Source organism: Paralichthys olivaceus, chromosome 22, assembly GCF_024713975.1.
Source record: "Paralichthys olivaceus isolate ysfri-2021 chromosome 22, ASM2471397v2, whole genome shotgun sequence".
In the NCBI taxonomy this organism is placed as follows: domain Eukaryota; kingdom Metazoa; phylum Chordata; class Actinopteri; order Pleuronectiformes; family Paralichthyidae; genus Paralichthys; species Paralichthys olivaceus.
The window spans coordinates 14,505,832-14,524,775 of NC_091114.1; the positions used below are offsets into that span (position 1 = coordinate 14,505,832).

Here is an 18,944-nt window from a genome sequence, read left to right on the forward strand (position 1 = left end):
GACAGGAGGGAGGGAAAAATATTAAAAAGAGGAAATAAAGGTGGAAGTAAAATTAGAAATTATACAAAGTAGAGAAAATTATAATAGAACACAGAATACAGATGAGGCATGTTGGTGCACGAGGATAGATTTTAAAAATGAAATGTTTTTAAAAAGTTGAATATATGATGTTGGGATTGACATCTTGATGGAAGGGACAGAAAATAATAATTTCATTCTTATTCATGAAAAATAATTGGAAATAATTTGTGTTTCTGTGACTCTGAACCCTGAAACGTCTGCATCCTTGGACACAGTGAATAGAAACTCGCTTTTTATTCGTCTGACGTCCGGTAATAAATGAAGTAAAACAAAAAGCAGACTCCTCTTCTGCTGCACAGAGAGAAAACCCTTTATTACCTTTTTCATTATGTTTCCACTCGTGTCGGTTTGAGTGTCTATTTGTTTATTTGTCACCAGAATCGCACAAAAACCACTCGACTGAACTCCGTGGGACGGAGTGTGTGTGGGGCAAGAACCTGTTCATTTCCAGAAAAGTATTGGTCTTGAGAAATTTCACTCTTGTGAGCGTCGTCTGGTTCAAACAATCTCCTGCTGCTTCCTCAGATGTGGAAGATTATATTTACCGATCCTTTAACACTGTTCCATCCTCTTCAGGCACCTTGAATATTTAAAGCTGCCATTTAAATGGGAATTCTGTCAACACGGATCATTAGTGTTTATTAGTGCTGAGGCGAAAGAGCAACAACAAAACACACACACACACACACACACACACACACACACACACACACACACACACACACTTGCTCTAAGTGAAGTTTTATTGAGTGAAACTGAAAGGTCCAGAGGGAATCCGCTGCCCTGCTTTTAAAGTCTCTGCACACAAACACACACATGCTGCAGTAACATCGCCCCAGGGTCTGATGCTGTAGCGATGAGCCGTATCAAAACCTGCGACAACCCCCCCGGAGAGAGAGAGAGAGAGAGAGAGACAGAGAGAGGTCAGGAATCATGAATCCTTCCATCCATCATCTCTACTGCTTTAACGGATTAAATTTCACAAATCTAACTTTGCCTCCTATTTATGAAAGAACAATAGTAACAAGCAGCTTTGTAACGTAAACCAGAGACTGTTCTTGTGGTTTCTTCAGTATTTGTCCATCCACACTTTCACAATGACGCAAATAACAAAACGCTTCTCATGATGACATAAGAGATCCCTAAGTTAGTTTCAGAGTTGCCTTGTGCTCGCTTGGTTCTCTCCCTCTTGTCCGTTAAGTTTTTACCGTCCATGCAGACAGTCAGATCTTAAAGTTGTTCACTTATTTGTAAGTGTTGTGATACCAGTAACCTGCTTTAAATCACAAGCACACAGTGTTTTCCCTCATGTTGAAGCCTCCACGATGTTTTAAAGGTTAAATGTTCAGCAAACGTTAAAATAAAGAAGACAGCGCTCTCCACTTTCTCTGCTGTTGTGTTTATTTCTGTTCTTTGGGAAGTGCGTTTTTTGTCGTTGTTGCGGCTAAGCTGTTGGAGAGTCGGCTGAGCGTTTTGATTGGACGCATCGGATGCTGAAACCCGTAGGAGAGAGAGAGCAGGAGGGATGAAAGAGGGATGAAGTGATAAAGACAGACGGATGGTTATGAGCTGACGTGGCAGGTGGAGCGAACACTTGAAGGAAAGGAAACCAGAACGCGGTGCAGAGGTGGAACAGAGGAAACCAGAACAGAAATAGAGTGAGCGAAAGAACGAGTGAGTCACATGCAGCGGGGAGGAGGACGACATCTTTCTGTTTGCGCTCACTTTTATTTCATATAGAGCAAAACTCAAGATGGAGAGAGAGATAAATGAGGAGGAAAATTAACTAAAGAGAAGTGGAGTGGAGGTTGATTTCAAATTATTGTTATTATAAATTATGGGTGAAGCTCAGAAAAAAGAAGCAGAGGACGTTTCAAAGGGACAAAGATTGTGCAACATTTGATTAATGACAGCAATCAGGGGAACATGGGAGAGAGAGAGAGAGAGAGAGTGATATTAAAAGAGTGGGAGTAGGTGGAGTTGTTTTGAGGAGCGGGACGTATGAAGGGGAAGGTAACAGGAGGAAAGACGACATGAGTCTTTACCTGACAACAGTTTTCATTGGGAAAAGAAAAAGTGCCCTCAGTGACAATAGAGACGCACACGAGCCTCGGCTGAACTCTACATCTTATTGTGTAGTCGTCCTCCAGAGTAAAAGCATTAATATGGGCTGAAGAAGAGTTTGATTTATCCCACTCTGCCTCTTTGCCGCAAATATTATTCAGTGCTTTATAATTCACACACTTATGAAAATGACCTGGACTGCGGCAGCTCTTAACAACTTAAAAGATGTTTGTTTTGACGCGTTGCTTCGCTGTAGACATCATTCTCACCTCTCTCTCTCTCTCTCTCTCTCTCTCTCTCTCTCTCGCTTGTCTTACTGCACCAGTGGCCTGTTAAAAAACATCCGTAAAGTTTTTACAGTCCAAGGCCAAATCCCGCATTACGGAGAGCAGGAATGGTTTGAGTGACGGAGACCTTTTCTCATAGATGGACAGATCTACAACTCTAAGAGCATTGCACCGTTGTTACCACATAGTTCCTGTCTTCTTACCTTCAGCCAGCAGTCCCCCCCTCCTTTCTCTCAAGCCTTTTTTTTTTATCTCCATCATCATCTCCTCGTCGGTTTCCCTTCTCTCCTCTTCCCTCCCGACCTTGTCCTCAGTTTCCTCTCGCTCCTCCAGCCTGTGAAAGGGACAGAAACAACATCATACGGACACTTACGGCTCATTATTTACCTCCGTCTCCTCCTCTTCATCCTCCTTCGGTCCATCTCTTCAGCTGCAGATTAAAGGGGACGTTTTGACCGAAAAGCCGTCCCACGTTATCGATATCTAACCTCCGTTTAACCCACGTTAAAAACCCTTGAAACTTTAATGTGTGCGTGAGATAATCGGCTGCTCGTATGTGTGTGTCTTTCTACACACTGTTTGTGTGTTTGAATGATTTAAATGTCTTTTTTATAGTTGTGTGGGCCTGTGATACCTGCAGTCCAGCTAAATTATACATTAACACTGCACTAAATAATACATGTGTGTTTGTATACCCAAGTGTGTGAGCATATTTGTGTTTGTGTGTGGTTCAATAATCTGCTGGAGCAGCTGACTAACCTGTATTGACCTGTATTCATGTTTTATTTACCGCGTCCAAATGAGTTATTGCTTTAATTAATCCATCAGCACGTGTCCTCAATTAGAGGGTTACACACACACACACACACACACACACGCACGTCATTCGTCTGATGAGTCAATTTTAAAATGCTTGTCCTTACCTGAACCATAGACTGTCAGTAAATATCTGCAATTGTAGACGTAGGGAAGTTGAACGTTTACTCTAAGTCTGTTTTTCAAGGTTTTGGTCAATGTCCCTTAATTTCAGCGAGAGAAAATCTCAATACTGCAACATACAACTACATTTGAGAAAATAATGTTCCTCTGTGTTTGTGGAAAGTGTTTGGAGAAGCTCCTCTTCATGTTTAAACCAGACACAGAAGAAAGACTGAAGCCTGATGAGTCGAGGCGGAGCAGCGACTCAAACACAGTCTGTGATAAACACACTGAAAACACAGAACAAAGCTTCCTTCATCCAAGATCCACAAAATACTGTCACATTTGTGGATATTGAGATTTTCAAACTGCGTCTGTGGGATGAAATGAAAGGTGGTAAAGGTTTTTATCTTCCTTCCACACTGCGTGTCGAGAGAAACCTGTAGAGACTCTGAACGCTGCGCTGCTCGCTGAAACCTGCTGCAGCGGCGGAAATGCAAATGTAATGTAAGAGTGTGTTCATGTGGCGGCTCCGCAGGCTGCTGCTTCATTCAGGAGGTTAACATGAGTCATCACACGTCCACTGAGCCTCTGCACGAAGACTCTAATAACAGCGGCCTAATATCCTGGTCTGTGTCAGAAGACGGGATCGTCCGTCCGCTGCATTTATTAGTGATTAAAGATTGAATGTCTCCACGCCGGAGACGTCAGGGCTTCAGGTTTATCCGTCACGTTATCGTGAAAACAACATCTTCAAATCTGGTTCACACGTTCACCCGATATATATGAAGAGCTACTTTCAGTGTCATTACATGTAGAACGACGTGACCTTTACAACACCTCGAGAGGGTCTTTTCAAATGTCCAGATTCAGATGGTAAAAGGTCAACGCTGGTCTCACAAAAAACAAGTTTCCTCAAAGATGAACTGATTAGATTTCAGAGGTCAAAGGTCACGGTGACCTCACGATATTGTGAATGCAACGCGTCAGGACCTCCTGCAGCGACGGACACTGCCCTGACTGTTGGAGGCAGATAACCACAGGGCAGTAAATCTAGATTTTTGTGTCTGTCCTAATTGCTGGAGCAAGCTGTACACTTATTTAACGTGAGGGAGCGAATGTCCTCCCGTCAGCTTTAATTCACAACACTCGTCTCTGAGTCGCTGCTGCGTTCAGTGTCGATTTATTTTTAATAACTGACTGAAATGTTGTCCGTCTTCATTTACGTGTTTTTATTGACCATTTAAAGTGCAGCTGTTTCTCATCCCATTCACTTGGTGACATAACTGCCCAGAGGCGTCACCAAGATGGCCGCCGAGTGGCCGGAATAGCCTGTTGGGATATTGTCACAGTGGTCGCGGCGTTATAAAAAACATTTATCTGAGAGACCTCGTGTCCCTCGATCTGTCCCACCGTCTCGTTGCAGTAATATTCAGACAGGAGGATGACATCACTCGTCACAGAGGTCAGCTGACCTTGCTCACCGCCCACTCCGTCCTCATTCACGTAACACAGAGGCCTGTTCAACTGCCTGGATACAAACCATATATTAATCCTGCTGCTCCAGCGACCACTGACGATGGAACACCTCCACCCACCAGCTGCAGCTTTCACTGCGTGTTACACAACTCCAGCTGATTCATGGGTTGTAGATCCAAACGGTCACTTTGATAAAACCTGTGCAAAGATGTTTCACAATGTTCCAAATTCTTCTCGTCTGGGTCTCCGATTGGTCGGGACACTGTTTTTGAAACGCAGCGGCGACGTCGGCGCTGAGCCGAACGACGAACAAACCGGACCGGGACGTTTCACCGCCTGAGAAGGAGAACGAGGAAGCAGGTCGCTGGAGTTTAGTGGAACCCAGAGATCGGATCGCTCATTAGCATACTGCTGCCATGGCAACAAGAAACCAAACCGGAGCTGGGCGAGGGATTGAGAGAGATGGAGGAAAGGAAGGAGGGAAAAGACAGGAGCAGGGATAGCAGAGAAAAAGGAGAGCAGTGGACGACTAGATGTGGATGTGGAGGTGATGAAGAAGGAAATAAATTACTAGAGCACATAGGGAAGGAAAGAAGGAAGAGTTGAGGAGTAATAGGAAGGAGGGAAAAAAGGAAGGAAGGAGGAGGTAGAGGCAAGAATGAAAAGAGAGGAGAGGTGAAGAAAAATAAATGAGTTGGTTCAGGTCTGAAGGACAGAAGAAAAGAAGAGGGGATGAGATGAGACCAGGCGAGGAAACAGAGGAGGAAAAGAGACAAAGAGAGGTAAAAGAAAGAAAGAGGATAAGCGACAGGATGCGGAAAAGGAAACATGGAATTAGAGAAGAGGAGGAGGAGAGGAAGAGGAAGTGGTGATGCGTCTTTTTAGAGGTTTTTAGAAAAATTGAAAATGTGATCATCTGCTCCCGATTAGCATGAGATGATTGGATTCTCGTCAACAGAGAGAGATTAGTGCGTAGATTCGTGAAAGAGTTAGCCTGAGCCTGCTAGCATATGACACGAACATTTAAAGTAAATGCATCACTGCCACATTTTACGAGTCTATCGTTATAAAACCGGTCGAGCTCGTGTGTCGTGTGACCCTCATACAGCACGGACTCCAAATGAGGTCTTCAGTGTATTTTCTTTTTTTATTCCAGGATGTGGTCGTTTAGTTTGAGAGCAAGACTCTCAAAGAAAAAAATAACCCTTACAAATCAGCGTCTCGTGTTCAGACCATGTGACGGTGGAACCAGGATCAATTACTTATGTATGAAATCAGCCAGCGCTTCTTGTGAAATCTGGAAACCTGTCGCCGCCGCCGCTGCCACCAAATGTTCAGACGAGTGTCGTGAGTGATTGACAGGTGGAGCCGCTGTCCCGAGCAGCTTCTGGCAGTTTGCCTGTTTAAGCTTTTAGCTAAATGTTTGGTTTATGACGGCTGCGTGTCCTTGTGAAGGTGGGCGTGAAAAACTGAGATGGATGTTTATTCACTTCATTTATCTGATGAATATATTCACACACACACACACACACACACACACTCTAAAGCCTTTTTAGAGTATGAGATGTGAAGGAAGTAAGGGAACAAGGAAGGATGGGGGGAGAGAAAGGAAAGCAACCTTGGCGAGAGAGCACAAGATTGATTTCCCTGTTGACTCTGAGAGAAAAGAAAGAGGGATGAAGGCGGAGGAGAAGAAATGAAGGAATGGGAATACAGTGGGGGAAGAAAAGGAGAGAAAAGAAGCTGGTTGTTGGTGACAGACGGCAGCTTGAGGCCTCTGGTGTGGAACCAGCAGCCTCAGTGGACGAGCTCTGATGACAGGAAGTGACCTTTGGTTCAGATTAAACTTCCACCAAATGATCAGTTTCAGGTTCGTTAGGAAGAATAAAGGTTCATAAAATGATTTAATGTTACGTCAGCGTCTGTTTGTGTTTGTTGCTTCATTTCATTTCAATTAAATTCAAACAAATAATGAACATTTTCTTCTCCCCCGACCCTGAATCTGTTTTTTATTTTTATGCGCTGGCTGGAGGCTTTATATTTTCAGGTCTTCTCATTCTTGTGAACGTGATATCTCAAGAACACCTTGAATCAGTTTCTTCAAATTTAGTACAAACATTCAGTTGGACTTGAAGATTAACTGATTAGATTTGAATCCAAAAGGTCAAAGGTCAACACTGTTGTTTCTGATCATGTTTCCTGCAACTTGATCGGTTGTCGGAGATGTACGTGATTCAATTTATGTGTTTTTTATTCTCATCACTACAACGAAACATCTGAATAATAATTCTACAAATTTATTTAAAGAAAAAGACGAGTGTTTACTGACTCTCTCTCTTCTTCTTCTTCTCTTTCTCTCGTCAGTTCGTGGCTCAGCCGAACTGTCAGCAGCTTCTGGCCACGCTGTGGTACGACGGCTTCCCGGGCTGGAGGAGACGACACTGGGTGGTCAAACTGGTCACGTGCTTCATCATCGGTCTCCTGTTTCCTGTCTTCTCACTGGTGAGGGGGAGAGAAAGAGGGAGGGAGGGGGAGAGAAGGAAAGAAAAACTTGGGTTTGAGGGGAAAAAAACTGAAAGAAGAAGAAAGCCATAAAAAGATAAATAAGTAGAATTTACTTTTTCCTAAAAAGACGATGACTATGATTTTGAGAGACATTTAAAACACGAGAAGAAAAAGGAAGGAAGGGAGGGAGGAACGAAGAAAGGAAGCTCAATCTAAATTTGTTGCCAGGCAGCAATTAAGCCAAACTCTTTGTTTATTGGAGGAACTGTTGCTAGGAAACGATAACAGCACTCGACCTGAAAAAACTAAGTGTGAGACGGAGGGAGTGAGGTTATCATTTAGGAAATGACAGCAGAGACATTGGTTTTATTAAAAAAACACTGAAACATAAAGGACACGTTCATGTTTGGCTTCTGTTCGCACCTGAGGGAAAGGAAGGAAGGAATCGTGGAGGTGTGTTTGAAGGAGGGAGGAAACAAGGAGCAAAGGAACACGAGAAGGAAGGAAGGAAGGAGAGTGTGTGTGTGTGTGTGTGTGTGTGTGAGAACCTCACCACAATAACAACAACATGTGTGACGGATGAAGCGAAGCGGTGACGACTGACTGAACATGAACATCTTCTCCACGCTCATTTATTTTTTTTCTTCCTGCTTCTCGGTGAAAGACGATTTTTTTATGTAGACAAAAAAAAAAACCCATTATTCATTGCAGGTTACATAATCTGACACGTCTGAGTGTGATATGATCCTCTTCTTCTTCCTCTTTGTTTTTCAAGACGTTGCTTCATCCCTTCATCATCCTTCATTATGTCTCATGCAGCTGCTTTTTAAAGGGAGGTTACTAAAGTTCATTCATGGAGGAATCAGTTCATCTTCATCACTCTCTCGTCTCCTTCCACTTTCCCTTCCTCTCTTTAGATTCATCTCGTTTTTGTCCTCTGCATCGTTGACACCCTGTGGCCGGAGGCATTATGTTTCCAGGTTGTCCGTTGTTTTCTGAACATGATATTTTAAAAACATCTAACGTTCAAGTGAACAAAAAGATGCAGTGATTAGATTTTGATGGTCAATGGTCGAAGGTCACTCGTCTTGTAAACACAATATTTAAGAGCACCTCCGAGGAATCCTTTCAAATTTGGTATGAACGTTCGCCTGGATTCAAGGATGAACTGATTATTTGTTATTGAAAGGTTAAAGGTCAAGGTCAAGCCTCACAAAACCCTTTTTGATCTCGCAGCTCAGGAATCACCCTGAGAGATTTTCTTCAAACTGTTAATTGGACTCATTGATCTTAATTTAGATTTCATCGGCTCAAAAGTCACAGTGACCTCATGTGATTGTAAAAGAAAATGTTTGTAGACTCTCTTCTCCTCCTCCTCCTCTTTCTCAGATCTACCTGTTGGCGCCGAAGAGCACTCTGGGAAACTTCATCAAGAAGCCCTTCATCAAGTTCATCTGCCACACAGCGTCCTACCTGACCTTCCTCTTCCTCCTGCTGCTCGCCTCGCAGCACATCGCCCGCACCAACCTCCACATGCAGGGACCCCCACCAACCATCGTGGAGTGGATGATTCTCCCCTGGGTGCTGGGTATGTAGCCGTTCACGTTTCGTCCATTCCGGATGAACGAACACTACGCTGTATATTTTGAATTCTCGTTTAAGTATGTGTATCTATGGTAACCAGCAGGAGCAACATTTCGTCGGCTCAAATGTTCCGATCCACACTGAAGGAGAAGAGTTAACTGAAGTGGAGTCAAGAAAAAGTAGAAATAACAACTCAGGAAGATAGAGTGGAGGTCCAGACAGAGAAAATAGATTTAAAATTAATGTATCAAGAGGCCTTTACAGAGGAGTGTGTGTGTGTGTGTGTGTGTGTGTGTGTGTGTGTGTGTGTGTGTGTGTGTGTGTGTGTGTGTGTGTGTGTGTGTGTGGAGGAGGTGGTTGTGTGTGAGTGGGTGGAGTGGGTTTGAAAACCATTGATTACATCTCCATATTCTCTCACAGAGCTGACACCCGACATTTCCAAACTATAACCATCATCACTTAGAAAAATACTAAACCATCTGTTCTCCTTCATCTTCATCTCCTTTTCTCTTCCTCCTTCTGATAAAAGGAGACAAGGGTTTTTTATTCGCTCGTTGTAACGTTGATAATAAAATCACAGCACATTCTACGATTAATTCACCGTTTGTCTCCTAATGCTGACGAATACGTTTTACAGATTTTTGTCTTCTCTCTGTTTAATCAAGGAGAGAAAAAATGGTTCGTGTCTTATCTATGGAGAATAAATGAAATAGAAAAACAGCTAATGAATTTAAAATCAGATCTGACTTTGTGTAGATTCAGTCGTTCGGAACAAACATGTCGTCTCTGTTCCCCCTGAAGCTGCTGCCAAAACATTCAACCACAGTTTGGACACAGAGCAGAAACCCAGCAAACACAAACCACTGATGGATGACATTAATGCACTCGTACATGCATGACTGTGTGTGTGTAAATAACCGGCAGTGTGTGTGTCTGTCCGTGTGTGTGTGTGTGTTCCAGGGTTCATCTGGGCAGAGATCAAGGAGATGTGGGACGGTGGATTCACAGAGTACATCCACGACTGGTGGAACCTGATGGACTTTGCCATGAACTCTCTGTACCTGGCCACGATATCACTGAAGATAGTGGCCTACGTCAAGGTAAAGATCACACGTCTCACGGACAACACCCGTGAGGACACATCCCTCCGTTTCCCAGAGGCTCTTTGCGGTGGTCCAACTCTTGAGATTACTCAGTTCCTCGTGTCGCACATGAAGGGTTTTACTTCCCTCCGTCACACATCTGTGCGTCGTTATCATCAACATTATTCAGAATTAAGGACGTCTGTCACATCAGCGGAGAGCTGAGCACCGACATTCAAAGTTATTAGTTATAATTAAAGAATTGTTGTTTGTGTCGTCTTCAAACATCAGTTACACTTTGATGCTCATTTTCTCTTTTTGACAGAAGCAGCTTTCAACTGGAATAACACTCGAGAACACTGAGAATATCCACATCCAGATTTATCTGTTTATCAAGAACAAATCACACACACACACACACTCACACACACACACACACCAGACGGCTGGGCCATCTGCGGCAGCTGTGAGTCACTGACGGTGGCGGGTGGTCCTCCTACACAGGTCACATACACATACATACATATTTATACACGTACACACACATACACACATATGAAACATGCATGTGTTCTATATTATATTTTTTGTCTTTTCTTTTCCTTTTATATTTAGAAAACCTGAACGTCTATCCCAAAATTTGGCGCTGTCGTGTGTGTGTGTGTGTGTGTGTGTGTGTGTGTGTGTGTGTGTGTGTGTGTGTGTGAGAGAGAGAGAGAGAGAGAGAGAGAGTGAGAGTCTGACTGACAGAGCGACTGCATCTGAGAGAAGGTGCAAGAGTATAAATTAATGAGTGTGCATCTGTGTGCATGTTCCTGTTTCTGACTGTGTGTGTGTGTGTGTGTGATGCTAATAGAGGCCGACTTAACAAGACAGAAGTCCTGTGGAAGTCTAACGGCTGAATTTAGAATGAGGCGGACGCCTGGAGACGTGCGGGAAGATGGTGGGAACGGGATGGAGAGAGAGAGAAACTAGTGAGGCCAGCTGTGGGCCGATGGGTGGATTAAATGAGAGCTGGAGAGACAGTTAAAGTCAGACAGTCGGAGAGATTGACAGAGAAAACAAATGACAGATCTCTTCCGATCTGTGTGCTCAGCCATGCTTTGCTAATCGTGTCCTCGACCAGTCGCTGCGCTGAGCGCTCGGAGATAACGCTGGTATCAGTGATCTCATCTGGTTCCTGCTGAGGAACAAAACAAGCAGACTTCTCCAGAACGTCACAGAGATCGTGTTGTGATTCAGTCACTCAGCTCTTGTGTGTTTGTTATTGACAGAAGATGTTGACAACACAAAAGCCCACGATGATAAGTAATAAAATCTCTCTTTCTTACTTTCTCTTCTCATTTTTTCCCTCGTCTGCCCTTTCCCCCGTATCTCTCCTCCCTCCAGTATAACTCCTCTCGTCCCAGGGAGGAGTGGGAGATGTGGCACCCGACGCTGATCGCAGAGGCTCTGTTCGCCATCGCCAACATCTTCAGCTCGCTCAGACTCATCTCTCTCTTCACCGCAAACTCCCACCTGGGGCCGCTGCAGATCTCACTGGGGAGGATGCTGCTGGACATCCTCAAGTTTCTCTTCATTTACTGTCTGGTAAAAACGTTTGTATTTGTGTATCACACGTGACACCGGTCACAAACGAAACACAGTGATAATACTCATTTGTGTTTTTATTGTGAAGGTCCTGCTGGCGTTTGCTAACGGTCTGAACCAGCTCTATTTCTACTACGAGACCAAGGCGTCAGAAGAACCCAGCAACTGTAAGGGCATCCGCTGTGAGAGGCAGAACAACGCCTTCTCAACGTGAGTAACCTCCGTCACGCTAACCGTAGTCCATGTGTGTGTGTGTGTGTGTGTGTGTGTTAATCCTATTATCGTTTTTCCATCATGGTCATCAGACGGTAAAGCTGAATTTTGGGTTAAAGAGTTTTTTCCCTTTGTTTTTGGAGACGTCACGTCGGTCTCAAGTTAGTGCGCTCATCCGGGAGTCTCGTTTCCATCATCGAGATTAAAAACCTGCGTCTACAACAGAGTTATTTGACCCGCGAGTGAATGATGATTGTTTCCGTTCCCTTCGCTGATAAAAGCCAGATATAAATAGTTTTTTTTGACCAGTGGAAAAGGAGCTTTAATGATGTTCTGACGATACTGTCCACAGTGCTGGGTGGGGCATCTGCAAGTACGCGAATCAATGTACTGATCCGATACCAAGTCTTTAAAGTATATTAATAATAACTTTTATTCATAGAGCGCTATTTGTATCCAGCTAGATAATGAAATACGTCTTATTTATTTTCTGTATGTATTTCTCAGTATTTACTTTTAATATATATACAACAAATACAGATGTAAACAAATATAAATACGCTGGTATGTGATTGGAACTCCAGGTATCAGAATCATCATCGAGTAGTAAACATGGTATCAGACCGTTTCTAGTTGAAATACTGACTCTGTATTTTATTAAACGCATCACATCCTGTCCAAATATAGTGTGTGTGTGTGTGTGTGAGAGAGAGAGTGTGTAGCCGCTGCACTGACTCTGCTCTTTAGCTCCGCTGCAGCAGATAATGAAATGGAAACGACTCCTTGTGTCGAGTAGAATCTCCGACTCGTTCAGACGACGTCAAGAATATTAATGAGATTTTTTTTTCTTCCTCGTGTGGAGTCGGCAGGTTTTTAAAACCTGGAAGCGAAAACAGGGTCGAGCTCATTGAGAGGCCGAGTCTGAAATATGGCTCATGTGTCAGCACAGACACACACACACACACAGACACACACAGACACACACACACACAGACACACACACACACACTCTGCTGAGGGAGGCAAGGTGAAAGCGAAGCCGAGTCATTGGGCTGAATAATGATGAGGCAGTGGTTTGTTTTAGTGATCGATTCCATCACAGTGAAGAGCTGAGAACAATGAAAAGACTGAGAGGAGAAAATATCAGTTGAACTTTAAACCGTCTCGTTGATCCACAGTGAAAAGTATGTGTGTATAATATTTATGGAGGTTTAATGTTTTCAGATTGTCCGTCCCGTTCTTGTGAACAAGATATCTCGAGAACGGCTTGAGGGAGTTTCTTTAAATCTGACACAGACGTTCACTTGGACTCAACGATGGACTGATGGGAGTTCGACGCTCAAAGGTCACAGTGACCTCACGACCACAGGGCCGTAATTCTAGTTTCATCAAGAGCCATCAATGCCTCTGTGGGAAACCAGTGAAAATATGTTAAACAAAGAGATATTCATAGGTCCACCCCCCGAATATAATGAGCTCTTTCTTGACCCATGTCTCATCCTTCCACCAAGTTCTGTGTAGATCTGTTGAGAAGAAGAAGAGAGTTCTGAGCCTTGAAGTCTTTTCTCTGGTGAAAGTGAAACCAGCGGAATGTAGAGTTCATCCGTCGGCCACAGACGCTCAGAGACTGAACTGATTTTCTCTGGTTCTGCAGCGGAGACGTCGACAGAAGTTTCTCTCGTCAGAAACTCTTGTGGGTTAAACTGTTGGAGCCAAACGCTTTAACTTTAACAAAAAAGAATATGTGATTTTGTGATATGCCGCAACTACTATGGTTTTAAAAATGTTTCAGATATTGTGAGTACACAAGTCACCAGAATAGAAAACATGGGATCAGATGTTTTTAGACATTTAAATGGAGACTTGTTAGATTTTCTCTTTAAAAATCAATAAATCACGTCCTCGGATACAAAAACACGATAAGGAGTAGAGGACGTTTTTCTCGTCTCCACATGAGCTCCGACATGTTGCCGGTGGATCAGCGTCTGCAGGAAGAAAATCAGCCTCATGCTGAAACAAAACGAGCCAGCAGGTCGCCGCAGTGACTGCTGACATGGTGCATTATGCAAACAGAGCGATCGCAGGCCCGTGGGCGACGCAGCCGTGCAGCAACATTCATGAATCTACAATGCATGGATTATTCCCTCTGTGTGTGTGTGTGTGTGTGTGTGTGTGTGTGTGTGTGTGTGTGTGTGTGTGTGTGTGTGTGTGTGTGTGTGTGCGTCACTCTTATTCACACTTATTTACATTTATGAGTTATGATTTCACAGGATCATTTCCTGTTTCCTGCTCAGGTGTCTCGTCCCTTCTCTTCTCACTCATCTGTACTTCACACACTGTTCACATCACTGTTAATGTGTTACATCATTTAACACCACGCTGCCTGCTGAGTGTGTGTGTGTGTGTGTGTGTCTTCCTCGCACTGCCTTTTTGTGTTTGTCTCTCTCTCTCTCCCCCTCTCTACCTTCCTTCCTTCCTCCCTCCCTCCCTCCCTCCTCTAACATCTTCCTGATTCAACCGGACAGGATGTGATGCTGCAGACTTGTATCTATTCAACCTGCTTCTGTGGACGCAGGAACGAAAACGTTAAAATAAATAAATCATTGAATCATGATCTTAACTAAGAAATATTGGAAAAACAAAAAAAAGGTAAAAGACTGTGTGACACGCTTAGAAGAAAGAGAGAGGCAAGGAAAAGAGCGGAGAGAAAAGGAAAGGAAACAAGGTAAAAATAGAGACAAGTAAAGGAGGAGGGCAAGCTGGGAGAGGGTAGGAGATGAGAGAGAGACAAGACAAGAGAAAACAAAAAAAAAGAAGTAGAAGAAGATGATGAAATATAAGAAGAGGAGGATAGAAAAGAGAGGTGGAAACGATAGAGGAGGTGGGACAGCTAAAAAGGAGAGAAGGCAACTGGAGGAAACAAGAAGACGAATGACAACAGAAGAAAGACGAGAGGGGACGAGATAGAAGATCAGACGCGAGTGTTGAGCGGAGATAAGAGAAGAGGAGAAGAAGAAGAGACGACTGGAAGATGAGAATAATGAATTAACGAATGGAAGAGATAATTAAAGGTTAAAGAGAGAGAGAGAGAGATTTATCATTTTGTTTAGTTTTCTTTGTCCAACTTCCTTTGTCTCCTCCCCCCCTCGTTCTCGTTTCATAACCCAGCTGCTTCATTCATCAACCCCTCCCTCCCTCCCTCCCTCCCTCCCTCCATCCATTCCTCCGTTCCTCATTCATTCCTTTGCACAACACGCGAACGCACTCATATAGACACACTTCATCTCCTCACACACACATGCGCATTAACGGAGGCGCCGCAGCATCAGTCACATGCATTCAATTAAGACGCGCACACACACACACACACACACACACACACACACACTGCAATGAGAATCATTCCCGGGGCGTTGAATATTTTATGCGGCACAAATATAAAACCCTGCAGACAAAACGTGTCTTCTCCTTCACCGCCAATTGTTGCTTCATCAAAAATTCAGTAACCGCCGCTGTAACCACGACAAACCGACGCCCGGAGACGGACGGACGGACGGACGGGTGGTGGAGGGACGTAAACAGAGGGATGAAGTGACGGGCTACATCTTTGTCCGTACTGACCACAGACTGTTTTTAAAAATGGATGCAGAAAATGAAGCCAGTGTGGAAGTGACCGTAACCTGTATTCTCAGGAATGACCAACAGAGGGCGACTTCACAGGATGTGCATTGAGAACATTGAGTTTATGTCTCTAGTTTCTAGTTTCAAGTCTTCTTCAATACAGCTGATGCTCATTTTTTAAATCTGTGACACTTGAGTTGTTTGAGTGAAAAAAGTATTTTTAAATATCTGTGCAGCGGCTTCAGCTCGGTCTGACGCCTCCTGAGGGTTTTTAAACTCCGCGTCTATTTTTACCCAGAAGAATCTGAGCGTAGATATTTCATCCGTTCCACCTGACGCTCGCTGGACTGAAAGCGTTTGCAGCTGATTCTCTGGACGGAGTTTTGGTGAAGCTGTTATCTTCCACTCTGAGGATTTTTCAGGGAACCGTTTGATGATGTTATTGTAAGAGCTTGAAGACGGAATCATCAGAGGACAGTTTGTTCTGTTCAGTTTTTCAGAGCGTGATTGAACGTTCACCTGCTTTTGAACACGTTTCCTGTGTCTCATCCAGAGAGAGTTCGATTCACAGTTCATCCTTCGCTTCATTTCCAGATGTGTCTCCGAGTTTACAAATAAAGTTTTCTCCCGTCTCCTCCTGCTCTGTGTCTCCTCAGGTTATTCGAGACGCTGCAGTCGCTCTTCTGGTCGATATTCGGCCTCTTGAACTTGTACGTCACCAACGTGAAAGCCCGGCACGAGTTCACCGAGTTCGTCGGGGCGACCATGTTCGGGACGTACAACGTCATCTCGCTGGTGGTTCTGCTCAACATGCTGATCGCCATGATGAACAACTCGTACCAGCTCATCGCCGTGAGTCGCCACAGTGCAATCTAAAGAAATCTTCCACAGCTCCATGTTGTCGGACTGTTTGTGAGTTTCCGTGTCCCCCTCGCCGTCCCCCCAGGACCACGCTGACATCGAGTGGAAGTTTGCTCGCACTAAGCTGTGGATGAGCTACTTCGACGAGGGCGGAACGCTGCCGCCGCCGTTCAACATCGTCCCGAGCCCCAAGTCCATCTGGTACCTGCTGATGTGGCTCCACAACAAGCTGTGCGGCCGAGGCCAGCCGCCCGGGGAGGAGTCGCACAAATGTGAAAACCTCCGAGAGTTCACGGTGAGAGCGACGCATCCACTACCTACGTTTTTTACACTTTTGTGTGGTTTGTTGGTGTTTTCAACATTTATAGCTGCAACAGTTATTCTTTAAAATGATTCTCTGCAGTCTGTAGCTCTCAGTCGGTCAGGTCAGGAGACTGCCACTAGGGGCCGCCAAAGTAAGAACATTTCCAAACGCACAAATGAGACGAGAGTTCACGAGGTTTTCTACACCAGGGACAGTTTATTTGTTTTGGCTCAGAATCATTAGATAATTATTGAAGAAGGTCAATGAGAAGATATTTTGGAGATAAAGTTTTCTGCTTGTTTGTTTTTCAGATTTTCACCTTTTCAGGTTCACATGTTGACAGATCAAAGATGAGTAAATTTTTTTTACAAACCAAATGTGTCTGTGGCATCTTACTTTATATAGATTTATAGATATATAGTAAAACTTTGAGATTTTTACAAGAATAACACTGGAACTTAAAAAAATCAATATGAGAGTAAAGAAATTAAAATGTTTTTATACGTAGGAAGGAAAACTATCTGAGATTTTGAGAAAAAAGTTGTAGTTTAACTCGATCGCCGGGAATCTTCCAGGCAGTTTCCTGCTGTATTCCAGTTCATGTCTGAAAGCAGCTTCTGTCGTGAAGAAGAGTGAAAACACACCGAGACTCATTTGATTCCCGAAGCAGAAGTTGAACTGTGCGAAGAAATCTGCTTCAAAATTAGCTCGTGCTGTTTTATCATATGATAAAGTATTGTTGTGTTTTTGGTGCAGAGACGTTTAATTAATGCAAGAGGCAGAAAATAAAACATCTGCACAGATGAATTCAGTTCAGACAAACAACTCTGGCCACAGCGATGGATTCATGTGATTTTACAAAAAAATATAACAACAACCCGAGATCAGCTGTTTGTGTAAGAACAGAGAGAACATCAGCAAATAAACACAGTGCAGTCATCTAGAGAAACACACACACACACACACACACAGACACACACACACACACACACACACACACACACACACACAAGCACAGTGCAGCTGGCATGTTTACCTCAGCTGAAGTCAGATGAGTTATATAAGCCAACCATCCCACATAGGTCCACAGAGCCGCACTGCAGTGTGTGTGTGTGTGTCTGTGTGTGTGTGCATGTGTGTGTGTGTGTCTGTGTGTGTGTGTGCATATGTGTGTGTATTGACAGCATGAGATGTGGAAGGCGATGATCGCTCTGAAGAGGCTGAAGGGAGGAGATAGATTGTAAGAGGAAGTTGTGGGGAGGAGGAATGCAGGTGTGTGTGTGTGTGTGTCTGTGTGTGTGTGTGTGTGAGTGTGTATTTGTATTGGACAGCAGTAGAGGACGAATCAGAAACTTTTTTCAGACACACGTCTCTCACCTTTATCATAAATAATTTAAATTGGCTTTTTGCTTAAATAATAAAGGATTTTTACATCATTATTTCTTAATTCATCTTTTTTCTGCATCGTGTTTCTCTAGTTTTTCTTTGAATGAGTCACATTTGCTCTTCAGTCACAGGATGAATAAACTCTGGATTATATTTCAGATCTGGTTTGATGCTACAGCTCTTTAAAATGCACCAAACGCTCTGAGCACACTCGATTGTATTGGATCCATCGTGTGAAGAGGTGAAGAGCAGCGTTCTGCTCGTTTCTGTCGCTCGGATGATTGTGACTCTGGATGAGAGCGTCAGCGATCGGCCTGAAATGTAGATGAAGAGCAGAACTCTGCTCTCCACAGAGATATGTTTCCACTGAGAGGAGACAGAGAAGTGATTAACTCAAGTTCATTACTCAGCACCTCTTCTTTATGACGAGCACAGTCCGTTTAACACCAGCTCTCTGGTCTCTGTCTCTGCTCCAGCGACACCTAGTGGCCGGAGGTGTTTTCAAGTTGTCCGTCCGTACGACCTCATTCTGGTGAAAAGTGCAGAAATGTCTCATTTTTTAAAATTATCTTATTTTTTTATCTTTGCAGGAACGTCACGCTGACAGTCTGATACAGAACCAGCATTACCAGGTCTGTATGTGTGTGTGTGTGTGTGTGTGTGTGTGTGTGTGTTTTTGTGTTTGTGTGTGTGTGTGTGTGGTAAACAAGCACTCAGGTGTTGGGACAGACATTTGATGATGAACGGTTTAGAGGTTTTGAGGAGTTGGATTCAATAAGGTGAAGATTGGAAACCCGTAAGAGAGAAACTCAGTTTACCTGGAGTTTCAGACACACACACACACACACACACACACACACACACAAACACACACACACACACACACACTCACACACACTCAGAACAGATTGCATCTCCCCCAGGCATCTTGCTGTGGCAGTGTCCAAACCAACACCAGCTCCCTGTGGG

General features: G+C 43.9%; 1 protein-coding gene across 2 annotated transcripts in view; it reads left to right on the forward strand.

Moving 5' to 3' along the window:
- Positions 1-18,944, forward strand: part of trpc5a (transient receptor potential cation channel, subfamily C, member 5a) — a 76,430-nt gene that overhangs the window by 50,551 nt on the left and 6,935 nt on the right. For both annotated transcript variants that reach the window (XM_069519038.1, XM_069519039.1), the window contains 8 exons: positions 7,194-7,331; positions 8,724-8,922; positions 9,879-10,018; positions 11,390-11,590; positions 11,679-11,800; positions 16,081-16,276; positions 16,371-16,580; positions 18,566-18,607. In XM_069519038.1, the coding sequence (XP_069375139.1) occupies positions 7,194-7,331; positions 8,724-8,922; positions 9,879-10,018; positions 11,390-11,590; positions 11,679-11,800; positions 16,081-16,276; positions 16,371-16,580; positions 18,566-18,607 (1,248 nt within the window). The remainder of the gene's footprint in view (positions 1-7,193; positions 7,332-8,723; positions 8,923-9,878; positions 10,019-11,389; positions 11,591-11,678; positions 11,801-16,080; positions 16,277-16,370; positions 16,581-18,565; positions 18,608-18,944) is intronic.